The 15,713-nt window shown below is 39.3% G+C and overlaps 1 protein-coding gene across 1 annotated transcript in view; it reads left to right on the plus strand.

Annotated features, from left to right (window-relative positions):
• Positions 1–8,365, plus strand: part of DEPTOR (DEP domain containing MTOR interacting protein) — a 105,270-nt gene extending 96,905 nt beyond the window's left edge. The window contains exon 10 of the mRNA XM_026646198.2: positions 7,186–8,365. Coding sequence (XP_026501983.1) covers positions 7,186–7,314 — 129 coding nt within the window. The 3' untranslated portion in view covers positions 7,315–8,365. The remainder of the gene's footprint in view (positions 1–7,185) is intronic.
• The last annotated feature ends 7,348 nt before the right edge of the window (positions 8,366–15,713 follow it).

Genomic DNA, 15,713 nt, shown 5'->3' on the forward strand with positions numbered 1-15,713 from the left:
ATTACAGTATCACCTGAAAGTGTGAACAGGCGTTCGCATGGCACTGTTGTAGTCAGCGCTGCAAGGTATTTACATGCCAGATATGCTAAACGTTTGTATGCCTCTTCATGCTTCGGCTATCGTTCCAGAAGATATGCTTCCATGCTGATGATGCTTGTTAAAAAATAATGCATTAATTATATTTGTAACTGAATTGCTTGGGGGAGAACTGTATGTCTCCTGCTCTGTTTTACCCGCATTCTGCCATATATTTCATGTTATAGCAGTCTCGGATGATGACCCAGAACACTTTCACTACAAATTTGACAAAATGCAAAGAAGGTACCAATGTGAGATTTCTAAAGCATTCGACCCAAGATTTAAGAATCTGAAGTGCCTTCCAAAATCTGAGAGGGACGGGGTGTGGAGCATGCTTTCAGAAGTCTTAAAAGAGCAACACTCCGATGAGGAAACCACAGAACCCAAACCACCAAAAAAGAAAATCAACTGTACAAGAGTTTGCCTGGGCTTGACCCTCTCCGGGGCGGCGGGGAGCCACACCGGCTCACTACACACCGGTGAGCTTGGGAAATTCATCCGGCCGTGGCGTCTCCCTCGGCAGCTCTTGCTGTAACCGGAAGAACACGGTAAGCCCGGCCCTGCTCAGGGCGGGCAATAATGCTACATCAGGAGCTCAGGCCCTCAGTCAGGACTGAGCAACAAACGAGTACAAAGTATTAAGCTCGGGCCCTAGGTCAGGGCGGGGCAACAAACACTGAGTCAAGAGCTCAGGCCCTCAGTCAGGGCTGAGCAACAATAGTACAAGGTATTAAGCCCAGGCCCTAGGTCAGGGCGGGGCAACAAATGCTGAGTCAGGAGCTCAGGCCCTCAGTCAGGGCTGAGCAACAATAGTAGGCCCCAAGCCTCAAAAGGCCTGGGGGAGTGGGAGACTGCCACCCACAGGTTGGGTGGCAGGGGGGACGCAGGCCCTCCCACTCCACTGCGTCCCAGCCCGGGGCCCTAGCAGCGGCAGAAGACCCGCTGCTGTCAGTGGGGATCCTGGCCGCAACACACTGACATAGGCTCTGGCAGTGCTGCAGCCAGACTGGGGTCGGCTGCCCCCAGGCTACTTCCACACTCCCCCTTGGGGCCTACCTGGGTCCTGGTGTCGGCCTCTGGGGGATCCAGGACCATGGGTTCGTCAGGGCAGGGATTGATCGGCAGGTCCGGTGGCTCCTCCAGATAGCGGGCGCAGGGCAGGCCCGGCGGCTCCTCTGGATAGCGGGTGCAGGGCAGGCCTGGCAGCTCCTCCGGATAGCGGGCGCAGGGCAGGTCCAGCGGCTCCTCCGGATAGTGGGCACAGGGAAAGCCCGGCGGCTCCTCCGGATAGCGGGTGCAGGGCAGGTCCAGCGGCTCCTCCGGATAGCGGGCGCAGGGCAGGCCCGGCCAGTTCTGGCGGCCACCTTGGGCCGTGGGGGCTTCCCAGTCACGAGCTAGGCTGGAGATGTCTGGTCTCTCCGGCGGCTGGGGCCTGACTGAGCTGTGAGGGCGAGCTTTTATACTTCCGGGTCGCCGCCTGACCCCCTGAGGGGCGGTGGAAGTCCGCACTGCTTTGGATCGTTATCGAGCAGAACCCGTCATCAGCATGGACGCATGTCCTCTGGAATGGTGGTTGAAGCATCAAGGGACATATGAACCTTTAGCACATCTGGCATGTAAATATCTTGCGACACCAGTTACAACAATGCCATGAGAATTCCTCGTCTCACTTTCAGGTGACATTGTAAACAAGAAGCAGGCAGCATTATCTTCTGCACATGTAAACAAACTAGTTTGTCTGAGCGATTGGCTGAACAAGAAGTAGGACTGATTGGACTTGTAGGCTCTAAAGTTTTACATTGTTTTATTTTTAAATGCAGGTTTTTTTGGTACATAATTCTACATTTGTAAGTTCAACTTTCATGATAAAGAGATGTAACTACAATACTTGTATGAGGTGAATTGAAAAATAATATTTCTTTTGTTTTTTACAGTACAAATATTTGTAATAAAAATAAATATAAAGTGAGCACTGTACACTTTGTATACTGTGTTTTAATTGAAATCAATATATTTGAAAATGTAGAAAACATCCAAAATATTTAAATAAATGGTATTCTATTATTGTTTAACAGCGCGATTAATCACGATTAATGTTTTTAATCGTGCGATTAATCGTGATTAATTTTTTTAATTGCTTGACAGCCCTAAAGATTATGTCATGTGATTAAATCTCCAGGAATATGTCCAACCAAAATGGGCAACCCTATGTTACACCCACCTATCACATCTTGTCTTAGGCCCAGTCCTGTAACCTACATCACACATGCAGACCCCTGAGCTTGCAAGGAGTACCATTGAAGTCCACAGGGCTTCATGCTGGCACAGGTGTCTGCCAACATAGATCCAGTTGCAGGATCAGGGCCATAGGGTTATAAAATCTTTGGGACAGGGATTATCTCTTACTCTGTATTTGAATAATAGTTAGCACAGTGATGCCTCAGTTCCAATTGAGTTCTCTTGGCACTACTTAAATATATATGTTATTTTTATTATGATAATGACTTTGCAATTGAATAGAAAATATTTTAATGCTTTAAAATTTTTCATGGAGATTCTTACATCAGCAAAGCAAATCTAAGCTGGTAACTTTGAATTAGCAGGACACTGCAAAGCTCTGCAGTTTGTCCCTGTAACACCCCACACTTGTAAACTTAAAGAAATTTTAAATGAAGCAAGAGAGAGCATTTTCACCATTCTGTTATTTAATTTTTCACTATTCTATTACAGTAATTTACACTTTACTGCTTAGATATTATAATATCTCCACTGGTTATGCATGCATGCTAGCAAAATGGTGGCTCTTTGTTCTATATCCAGTCATTCCTTGAAGTTCCAAGAAGTGTGACACTGAAATCTCTTCTCATCTCAGGTTCCCTAAAGATCTATATGAGGAACTTTAACTTCAGTTTATTATCTGACATATTAATCTATGGAAAGTAAGAGAATTTTGCATGTTTATGGTACAGTCATCTAACAGCTGTAGTTGCAAGCTGAAGATATGTGAGGATTGTTATTATTTTTTGTAATATTAAATCATAGTTAGTTTGTAACCCAGGCTCCCTAAGACAACTCATAAAATAAGTAGGAAGGTCCTGTCTCTTTCATTTTGTAATTCCTGTCAAGACAGCAATACAGTACATTAGCTATTTGTGTGCAGGATTAACAGTAAGTAAAACAAATGAGACCATACCACATGAGTATATAAGTAAGTTCATGAGTATATAAGAACGGCCATACTGGTCCATCTAGTCCAATATCCTATCTTCTGACAGTGGCTAATGCCAGGTGCCCAGAGGGAGTGAACAGAACAGGTAATCATTAAGTGATCGATCCCCTGTTGCCCATTCCCAGCTTCTGGCAAACAGAGGCTAGGGACACCATCCCTGCCCATCTTGGCTAATAGCCACTGATGTATCTATCTTCCATGAATTTATCTAGTTCTTTTTTGAATCCTGTTATGGTCTTGGCCTTCGCAACATCCTCTGGCAAAAAGTTCCATGTGTGCTATGTGAAGAAATACTTCATTTCGTTTGTCTTAAACCTGCTGTGTATTAATTTTGTTTGGTGACCCCTAGTTCTTGTGTTATGAGAAGGAGTAAATTCCTTATTTACTTTCTCCATTTGATGCTTATTTACTTTTTCCATTTGATGTTTCATTTCCATTTGGTGCATGTTAGCATCTTAAGACTACATTGCACAGGAAATATTTTAAAATGAATAAACCTTACCGATAAATTGTACTTTAGAATATACAGCAGTAAAACAGTCAGTCATTCAGCCTCCAAAGATTGCATTAAGCCAAAAGAGACCATGTTATTTCTGTAACTGTTTTAAATCAACGGGAATATTATACTGAAGCCAGTACTATAATCCAGTAAAACTTGATACAATCTTGTGGGGGGGTTGAGAGAGAGATCACTTTTTCATCTTTAGACAAAGTCAAAATCTGTATTGTATATATTTTAAATGTTAGTTAAGAAATAGCTTTGGGTGGGCTGATGCGTTACCCATTTCAGCCAAGTTTCTTAAACTGAAAAGGGCTTATCTACATGAACATTTAGTTTGTGGCAACCTGGGGTATGAATCTATCTCAACTAGCTTACTATGCACTAACTGTCCTGTGAACTCTGTTGACACACACTAGCAGTTAGTTAGCGCACTTTGATCTACCCTGATTTGAAATGGGACTAGATTAAAGCTCACTAACAAACTGTTAGTGCATGTCATCAGGGTCCGCAGGGACAGTCAGTACTCGGCAAGGTAGTGCAGAGTAGATTGCCATAAACTAAATGTTTATGTAGACCACTTTAACTATGTGGTTCTGTGCTGTACTATGCTGGTATAGTTAAAGTAGCACAACTCCCCAGTATGGATGCACTTATACCAGTATAAATGTGCTTATGTTATAGCTTACTCCCATATGGGAAAGGAAATAAACTATACTGGCATAAGGCACCTTTATACTGGTATAACTGCATGCACATTAGCAGTTGTACTGTTATTATTTTGGTTAAAATCGCATCCCTAACTGCCATAGTTATATTCGTGCAAGATCTTTATGTCCACCAGGCCTAATATGGCAAGTGAGAAATCTAGCAAGCAAAGTGCTAGCCCGTTCGTTAAGCCCCTTGTCAGCAACTGCCATGCAATATTTCAGCCAACATTTCAGAAATTGAACAACAATATTTTTTAGAAACTGGATGACAGCAGAATAATAGCTCCCTTGTTGCAAAACGGTTCAGTTCCCCCCCAGGAGCTTTTCCCCCTTCCCCTTTGTTTCTTTAATAAAAAATGAATGCAGTGGTCTTGTCCATGCTGTGACTTCTTGACAAAGCACATACCCTCTAGGCATTTTATCATCAAAACTCTAATAGAATCATCATCCCACTTTGCTGACTGTCCAGACTACCAGCAAGGCTGAATCCCAGGAGTCCCCACCCTGGAATACACTGAAGAGATTGGGGAGGGGGGGGGTGAGATAGGGAGAGAGACCTAGCTGGCCGTTAGAGACATCTGCTGCTGTTCCTGTAATGGCACACAGGGTCTGAGGAGTGAAGATGAAATCACAGGGGCCATACTGTTCATCAGATTTGAGAGCTTTTTAACAAATGGCCTTGACTCATCCATAATTTTTCTTAAACCTGACATGACAAAACAACCGCCCCAATAATACTTTGTTTTTTTATAGAACCTTTCAGTGAATAATATAAAAATACCGTTCAAACATGAATGAAGCTTCACAACAGCCCCATGAGATCCCCATTTTGCTGAAAGGGATATTGAGGCACGGAAGTTAAGAACCTTAGCTAAAGTCACAAAGAATCAGTGGCAGAAACAGTAATATAAACTAGGTACCCTATTTCCTAGTTCTCTGTTCTAACCATTATATCACATTGCCTCCCTAAACCACAACAGATTAGAATATAAACATCTTTCACAGTTAAAGTGGGTTTAAGGTGCATTCATTATCAGTTACGAATAAGGTAAATTCACGACAAAAGTATCCTTTTCATGAAACATTTCTGTGACAATTATTTTACTTGCAGTAAAAAAAAAAAAAAAAAAAAGTAATGCCATACCTTTAAAAAACATTGATTCAAAAACTACAAACATTGTAACTTTATAGAATACTTTGATTAGACTCAGAGGGGGCTGCATTTCACTGGGGAATGAATAACATTGTCTTTTTCTTCCAATCCACAGTTCTGGCCTTTTTAGCATGAATGGCATGGCCTCCTCCTTTCTGCGTGATTCTAACTTTTTTAAGTGCTAAATACATCAGGTCAAATATTTTGTATCCAAACATTGTTTGTCAGAAAGTGGCCATTTTTCATTGAAAATGTTCATTTCATTTGATTAAAAAATAAATACATTTGAAACTGACAGTGTTTCACTTCCTAAAATTGGTCAGTTTTTTGATGAAAATCTGAAAAATATTTTCAGGAAATTGAGAAACAAAAGTTTTTCTACAAAATGTCCTGCAAAAAAAAATAATAATAATAATAACTGGCACTTTCTGACTAACTCTAGTGCTAAGTGACTTTAACTCCCATTCATTATAGGCACTTAGCATCTCACAGAATTGGACTCTTAGGGTGAAATCCTTGCCATTGACTTCAGTGGGATTAGGATTTCACTTTTAGGCCCTGATTCTATGCCCTTAGGCAAACACGTATGCATGTGTTTAATTTGACTATTATTAGTGCTATTGATTTCAACAGCACTAATCAGGGCTTTAGACTGTAGACTGTTTGGGTTCAGAGTCTTATTGGCCTATAGATTTGTAAAGCACCATGTGAATCATGGTATTATATGAAAAATTGAATGATACAGTGAGAGTAGTTAAAAATTCCACAGTTTTGAACGATCCTGCTGTTTCCAGTGATATTCCTGACATCTATAATTGGAAATTAACCTTTAAGTGATGGAATCCTTCAAAACTATAGAACTCTTATGTGTGCCAAATGTAGCTCTTGTCTGTTTTCATACCAAAAAAAATTATTCCTACAGACAAAAAGGCCCAGGGAGAGAGAAGCATTAAGCATTACATCTTATCATTCTGGTTTGCCTTGGCTGGTTCTGGTCAGTATCCAACACCATAGTGTCTAAATGCCCGAGTCTCCATAATTATCAGAATTGAGCTGATTCCTGCTATCCTCTGTTATTTCTTCATTGACTCTCTAGTGTAGGGCCTGATCTAAAGCCCACAGAAGTCAATGGAAAGACTCAATGAATTTTGGATCAGGTTCTTAGATACTTAGCATCTAGTTGAATAGTCAATCAGGAGCCTGCCTCATTACCTATCCCTTTTCATCTTTTCAGACATAAGAAGCAAGTGGGTTAAACAGGGAATTAACCCCTTGCATATTGGTGTATTTGAACTCTTTCAGTGAGGTATTATTATTATTTTATTTTCCATTTATTTATTTATTAGTTATTTATTGGCAGGGTATCAGCAGATCTGAAAAAATGTATGAATTTTAGTTCCACTGGAGAAATGAACTGATTGAGTAGAATACAGTGTCAGTATTGCAGCATCTGCTACCACAAAGAGAAGCCTAAGTCCACCGCAATTGTAATACATCCCTTCTCTTTTCTCTGTAGGTCTGTCAGTTTGTGGTTTCTGTGAATGGACTCAATGTTCTCCATGTGGACTACAGGACCGTGAGCAATCTCATTCTGACTGGCCCTCGAACTATTGTCATGGAAGTGATGGAGGAATTAGACTCCTGAGAAGGAAATTTCCTCACTGGAAGCTGTGAATAGAAATAGAAGAACCAATGCAAAGCCAAACAACACAAGGGGGCAAAACCTTGCCTTGTCTAACTAGATTATTCTGCCTTTCAGGTGCTTTCCCCTTCAGTTTAACAATAGTAGCTGTGATTCATATGCTAAGAAGTGAACAGTATATATCAGCATGTTATCATTTAGGACCCGATCCTGCAAACTGTTCTGCTGAAGACAAGGACCAGGTCTTTAGTTGTCAATCCAGCTGTATCTGTTGGGATGGTATCCTACTTAAAAGGCTGCACGTAACTTCCCTTGCCGTTCAACCATGTGATCACAATACTTGAAAAGAGGAATGTTTGGTAAGGACTTTCCATATGGTTGGCATGGCATATGAATGTTAGCGTACTCCCCCCCATGTAATCTAGACATGTCCAAAGTGCGTCCCCAGGAGAGTAGCTGCCTGCTACTGCTCCCTCTCTATAATCATAGAGCAAAGAGAAAGGTGATCAACTTCAGACGTTTATTGTCAGTGAATTCAAACAAGTAGCAGACAACATTAGAATTCGTAGATATGAAAAAACGTCTGCGCCTTTCTGTGGAATGCACTGAATTACCAGAGATGGGTAGTCCTATAAAAACCTGCAGCAATTGTTCTATGAAGGAAAATACAAGAGCACACAAATGTTATGGATGTGTGCATTAATTTTTCATTTTGAAAACCTTTGAAAACCAGACCTCTTATCTAGGTGTCTAAGTACAGATTTAGTAGCCCAAGTTTGAAAATGTTGGTCCATATACCTTCTGTCTAAACTGCATGTGGGTCTTAGTCTCCTGGTAACTTGTCGATGTGGTTCTTTTCACAAAGTTTGGATATCCCTGATATCAGAAGAATGATAATATTTTAGAGAGCTGAAGTCAGAGAATCACAATGTTAGCATTAGCATTGAAATATTTAGTAGCTCTGATATGGTACAGTACACTTCAAATTGAAGCAATGCACTTGAATGTGTCTTTGATTATCAGCATTTTCAAACCATTAAATGCTTGAAAACTACAGATGTGTCACATAGTTTACATCTGATGCAATTATTAATAACACACTGACTCTTCCTCATTTTAAAACCAAGCAGGAATTTTTGTTGATGAACTTGTGAAAAAATATTTTTAAAATGTATATTTGAATGATATACTTTACTGAATCTAAATTGCTTCTCAACTCTGTGATATCTGGGGTGCCATAGGTCTCAAACTGAGATTAATTGAATGTATACAGTCTTGTTCACAAAACATAACTATGTATATCTATAGATTGTAGGCATTCTGGTACTGTTCAGTTTATATGCAGTAATACTTTTTAAATTAAAAAAATGAATGCTTGACCTTCAGTGCGAGAATACCCAAAAGCATTAACTACCTATTTTTGGTATTTTTCCCTACTAAGAGCATTGACTATGTTTATATTAAGGAATTGGCCTCATCACACATTCTTCTTGCAATATGATTTTCACTCACTCAGATATTTGCACAGGCTTGATCAAAGGAATAATAAGACTTTGAGATTATATGAGTTTGCAACATCATAAGTGAAATTGTATGTTTGCTTATTTTCTAAGCATAGCAAAAAGATGGTATTTTATGACTGACTCACAATCAAAATTCCTCATAATTCCTTCATGTTTACCAGTGCAAGAAGATCTTAAATGCAGCTGAGAATACTATCCCTATACTAACCCTGTATAAAAGTCTTGTGTTTGAGGGATTCTTTTAACATGTCACTTTGTATCACATTTGCTTATACCTTCTATTAACATAGCTGAAGAATGCTTGTACACATCTAGCACCTTCATCAGACCTCACTAATGTACTGCTAGTTCCATAATGCTAAGTGCAACTAAAATAAATAGATTGCCGCAAAAGGGTTCGAATACACTAAAATTTCCATACTGCATAATATTATGTTATATGGCATTACTGTAGAGCATTTAGGGCTTTGGTCAGCTTCAAATGAACTTGATTAAAAGGAGTAGGATGAAGTCCCAGACAAGTTACTAATATGATATAATGGCTGCAATTCAGCGTATATAGGAAGGGTAATGCTTCCCCAAATACTTCTAATTTGTTATATTCTTTACCTCTCTTTAAATCTAACTTCTAAATATTAGGATGGGTTAACTATTAAAATATGAAGGGTTCTTTTACAGACAATGACTAGCATTTTGCTAATATCAGCATGGCACTTGTATTTTATGTCCTTTGATGTAGTTAATATGCTGCTACCACTTCCCTGTATCCTCCAGGCAATTATGAAACTGGGTCAGAATTTAGCTTGATAATGAAATACAGAGAGCTCTTGAGACCTTAGTAAGAAGTGAATGCAGTGGAGAGGAAAGGGAGCTTTGTGCATATCATTATAGAATACAGCATTTTGATTCATGAGATACATTCGTTTCTGTTGCAATTTGAATGTCATTACTTGCCTGCCATTTAATGGCAATTTCCATATTGTTTTCTAAGCTTGATTTGTGATCCAGATTTGAATAACTTCTTTCCCTCTTCTTTGTTTCTGAGATGTTTAAAATTATCTACATATTTGAGCTGTGCAATTTCTTAAAGCTATTTGTGAGATTTTTAAAATTATAACTATATGTATCATCTCAGATTAGAATGTTATCTAGCTACACACTGTGATGTGTTTCAAATCGCACTCCCCGTCAGTACCTCACCTATGCTGGGGAAGCTAATGATCCAACCAGCAGACCAAATTCGGTGATGAATCCTGGTCACGTGCCACCCGAGGCACATTGCGCAATTGCACATACACTAAGAAAAAGACTCACACTGAGGCCTGGTCTACACTGGGGGGGGGGGGAGATCGATCTAAGATATGCAACTTCAGCTATGAGAATAGCGTAGCTGAAGTCGACGTATCTTAGATCGAATTAAAATTATTTACTTCGCGTCATTGCGGCGCGCCGTGGCTCCCCTGTCAACTTTGCTTCTGCCTCTCGCCGAGCTGGAGTTCAGCAGTCAACGGGAGAGCAATCAGGGATCGATTTATCGTGTCTACACTACACATGATAAATTGATCCCCGATAGATGGATCGCTACCCGCCGATCCAGTGGGTAGTGTACACGTATGAGTGACATACTGGCACCATTGAAGTCAATGGCAAACTCACATTGACTTCAGTGAGGCCAGGATTTCACCCATTATATAAAACCTTACTCCATGTGACATACCATTGAAGTCGATGGAATTATGGAACTGGCAAACGTGAGTGAGAGTATCACAGTCTGGCCCACGGCAACTAACATGGAATGACAGAGCGGCAGATTGTCACTTGGTGTAAACTGCTGTAGCTCAATTGAAGTCAATGGAAGGGAATGGAGCAGAGACAATTTATGCCAGCTGAGGATCAGCCCCATTGTATTCAGCAGTGATGCTCAATGTCGTCAGTTGCTAGGGAAACCTCATAAGCCTTACTGTGAAATATTGAGATATCTCATGCAAACACAAATTTGCTAAAATGAAGGTCTTATAAATCTTGTGCAATTTAGTGTAGTAAACCTCAAAGATCTTGTGATATAAACAGAAGTGTAAAATTAGTATGTACATATACATGCAGCAAGTCCTTTACAGAAGGTCTCGATGGAATGTTAATATCTGTATAGTGTGCTAGGCAAATTATTAAAATAGTTGTTGAGCTAACTGGAGCACCAATTCAATATGCTGCAATATATACAATGCTTTCATTCTCCCTGAGTACAATAGGTGTAATTTGTAGGCACTACTCAGATTCTGATATGCTTACTTGTGTTGAATAACCTTTTATTGGGATCACTCATGGAGTAAAGCACTGTTCAACATAAGTGTATCTGAGTCTGACCTTAACTGTTTTAGGAAGTTGAAGGTCCAGTGCTCAGAACTGAAAAGAGACAGCACTTGTGTACGGCTATATCACGGACAACTGAGATACCAATGGGTCCATCCTATCACCTCTTTTTCCATGGAAACATGCCTACCGGATGAGGTCGGGAGGAATTGCCTTCAAGGTTTCACTAGTAGAGATTCTTTCCATTCGCTGGTGCAGATTCCTGGACCCAAAGAAAGCAATTTGACGTTTAAGGGGAGGGTGGAATGGTGGCTGACCTCCTTCTCTGTCCACATAGGAATCTGTGTATGGAGGTTCCTTTTGCCATAGATCAAGTAGGAATGAGAAGACCTATTCTAACTATAGGAAATGCTGTAATAATCTTAGATAAAACCATGTGGGTGAATGTTGACATTTTAAAGGCATCCTTGCTAAGTAAGAATTATTTTAATTTTACTTGTGGAGAAACTGAGGCAGAGAAGTTAAATGATTTGCCCACGGCCATAGAGGGAGAAAGCTTGGGAATTCCTTCCTCCCAGTCAAATGCTTAAGACTGGACAACACCTCTGCCTCAATATGGTGATATCCTGTCTTTTTATAATAAACAGAGCCACCAAAATATCATGAATATTACAATAATTGTTTAAAAATGGAACAATCTTTCTTCACCTAGTGTGTGACATACCTTATATTTTGTAGGGTGCTCTAAAAACAGTGAAATTGTAAACACGATCCTTTTTTCTCCTGTACATGGACAATGTTCAAATAAAATGTATTATACATAAGAAAAATCTAGAATTTATTACAGAGAAATGAATTTAAATATGAAATGACTTTTATAAAAATTTAGTAAATGAAAAGAAAGCTTTATAAATTATTTTATACATTGTTTTAGGCTGAACAACTAATGCAAGGGAATATTTAAGAGTTTCATAGCACTTAATTTACCTCAAAATCAGATTATAACACAAGACTTTTTTGTGTTAGACTTAAATATATAACAATTATATTTGTAAGTCTTTAATAATATTTTAAAGAAGAATTTTAGGTTAGAAAAAAATATCCACCCCAAATTGAGTGTCCTGTAAAGCATAGGTAAAGTTATCCAAGTGATATACCTAAATCCATATTGTCAATGGGAGCAGAGAGGGCTCAACATCTCTGAAAATCAGGCTAATTTGTTATGTGCCTCAGTATCAATTTAGATGACTAACTTTTGGGCAGGTACATTGGAAAATGATCACCACATACTCTGTACTGTAAGCGGTAGTGTAGCATTCTTATAATATCATACTTACCATGACTACTTTATCCCCACATCACTGTAGTTCTCACTAATATACTGTACAATAGCTCTCCTCTGATTTGTCTCTGTATTGTGAAATGATCATGGTTGCGTACACAATTTATACTTGATTGGACCCTCGTCTCTTTGTTTATTATTACAACATACTGAAGAACTTTCATCTCAGAAGGGTTCATGCAGAGGGGCTTTCGATGGTGTTGGAGACAGGGAAAATATGCGGGGAAGCCTGTCCTCTTCTCCTTCCAAAGCGTTATGGACACATTTAACAGGCTTTTCTCTCCCTTCACTCCTCTCTTTGCCCAACAGTAGAAAAGTTTAGTCCTAATTCCTACCTTCTGGTTCCAGCCCTAAAATGAGTGCTTGAAAAGCAGTTAGTATTGTCTGGCTTCTCTGACACTCAGTGTTCTGGTTTTTGACTGACTCTTCATTGTGAGTGAAATTAAAGAATGGCCATTAGCTTATGATTGCTGCTGAAACGTGACGTAAACAGCTATTGAATGATGTGTGATCTGCATAATGTAAAACCCGAAATCTAGACAGGAGAATAAAATTGAACCTGTGTATTATAATATAGCAGCAAATTCATCCCTGCTGTAAGAGAGTAGTGCTCCACTTAACACCAGATCTCAATTTGAGTCATAAAATGTAATATGAGCTGTAGGTCACATGTAGGTTTTGTGTGGTCATCTGTAAAGTGAGAGCTCAAAAAAGTTTGTTCCTCTTTTCCAGTCCATTAGGTGCATTGGAAAAGAGCCCAAAAAACCTAGGCAACAGAAATGCACATAAACTCTTTGGCCTGTTACCTCACGTTTTGTTGCACAATCAGTTAAAGGTCTTTCTCTCTCTCATCCTGGCTGGAGCACAGCCTCAGCACCTCAGTTCTAACTGCAGTAAATTATGAGCCATAGGGATGCTCCAAAGCACTTCAATGCAGCATTGCTGAAGTGAGTGGGGCTGCAGAAGAGTGATTGCAGAAGTTAGTCTTTAGAGTTAATTCTTTCCTCTCCTTCTTTGCTTTTGTAATACTCGCTTATAAACAAAGTAGTTTTCTCCCCCATTTCATTCTTTTTCTTTTAGGAACCATGAGCTTTTCCGTCCTGTTTCTAATGGAGGTTGAGATTAACAGAATGCTTGTTTACTTTCCTGTTTATCCCAGCATGACTTTGAGAATAACAGGTCTCACCCTGCAGTCTTTTCTTGGGCAAAACTCCCAATGAGTCTTCCCAGGGGAGTTTTGTCCAAGTAAAAACGGCATTATTACGCCCAGTACTAGTTCACTGCTGCTGAAAATAAACAGCAAACACAAGCCACTCCTTCTGTATAAGCTTACTGCTATTTGGTAAACTTGTTTTAAAAATTCTATTGATGGTTGTAAATATAAATCAACAGGAATGTAGAATCCAGAGGGAAAGTTTTATGGTACAGTAGGCCAAATTTTTGTCCTATAATGCTTACTTGAGAGTGTCTAGATGAGAGTGTAGCAGAAGTTATATTTTGGTTCTGTGAAGCAGAGTTGTGGGTTTTTTTAAATCATAGAGCTACCCCCAGACTATTCGCTTTACAAAATCTCTTTCATTTATTTTATGGTATATTTAAAACTTTTTTTTCAAATCTAAGAAGTCAGAAATATTTAGCTTTTAAAACAATGTTTTAGCATATTAGAATAAGGGCAAATCCTCACACAAATAGAGGGACTGATTCAACTCCCATTACAGTCAATGGCGTCTTGCTGTTGATTTCAATGGAAGCTGAAGGGCCCTTCATTATTGTTAGCCAGAACAGAGCTCGGCACGATGCAGAGCAGATCCTGTGAAGAGCTGAATGGTCTCAGCTCACAAGGGATGCTTAGCAGCTTGCAGGATCAGCCCCAAGCTAGCAGTGTTTTGTTAAATGTACCAGTATCCTTTACACCCAAAATATTTCTCTAAATGGGATAAGATTGTCTCAAAACTATTTTAAACATTGCAGAATGAAACTGTCTAGTAGGCAAATATGCAGAATAGGTTTATGGAAGAATACAATAGCACTTATAACATTTTTAATGTTTTCTTCTTTGACTGGTTTGTGTCGCTAGAATTATCAGCTCACTGGCTCACCCGAATTTAAGGGTAAAGTGGTTAGGCCGTTTTTTCCTGCTCATCTACCAGATATTGTAGAAAAATTAAAAAACAAACCAAAAACAAAGAAAAAAAATTTGTACTTTTCTTCCATTTAAATACCAAAGCTGCTAATCTCTAATGTGACTAAAGTGCCATTTATAAAATGATGCTATTGAGTTATAATGTGTAATACCAGTTTGCTAGTAAAATCTGCATTAAAAAGCTTTCACTCTGTTTTATTCAGCATTACTCTATGTGCTTCTGTGGTGGTTGTATTTCATTCATGCTTCTTATAGAGCCTCTTATCAAAGAGATGTTTTGCCTATCTTGTGGCGGCAGTCTGTGGTCAGTCCTAGACTCCATGTGAATATAAAATCCAGTTGATTTCATCACCTTATTGGCTAGAGACACTATTTCTCTCTTCTGGCTTAGCTGGGATTTTTTTTTTTTTTTTGAAGGTGAAGGCACAGAAAATATTTTCCTTTACTCTCACTGGAAGACTTCTATGAAAAATGTGACTGGCCCAAGGTTCTTAAGCTATCTTACTAAACATTACTATACAGCCATGACAATAATATATTGTCATAAGGAAAGGCAAATTGCCCACATTTTTTGAGGCTGGCTGATATCTAATTTCTACTGGTTATCAGTGTTCTGAATAACGCTCTAGGTTTTGTAAATTGTAAAGATGACCTGCTGAGTGTGACCCAATGTAGTGCCAGCTTCTTCAGTCTGCAGACAGCCCGAAACCAACATCACGGAAGTGCTAACTTCCTCCATGCATCTAATTTTAATATTAACTCAGAGACTTAATGATCACAATTTAATTCCAGCATGGTTAAATTGTTTTGCTGCTGATAGTTTTATTGGAAACATCCAGCTAATGTGTTTATCCAATAGTATAAATGAAAAAAGACCTGTCTGGTCATCTAGTCTATCCTCCAGAAGAGCATTGCAGAATTATGCTGTACTGCTCTGACCATACCTATGTGCAGTCCATTTTTAAATATGCCAAGAAATAGGGCTGTTGTCCCTTCTTTCATGGGTTCTGTCAGGCTGTGGAACGGTCTCTTGTCAGCAGATTTTTCCTAATTTGTTTTTCTTTTTTTTTAAAAGTTGGTGCAT

The sequence above is a fragment of the Terrapene carolina genome, unplaced genomic scaffold, assembly GCF_002925995.2.
Source record: "Terrapene carolina triunguis isolate 2854851 unplaced genomic scaffold, T_m_triunguis-2.0 Scaffold58, whole genome shotgun sequence".
NCBI lineage: Eukaryota > Metazoa > Chordata > Testudines > Emydidae > Terrapene > Terrapene triunguis.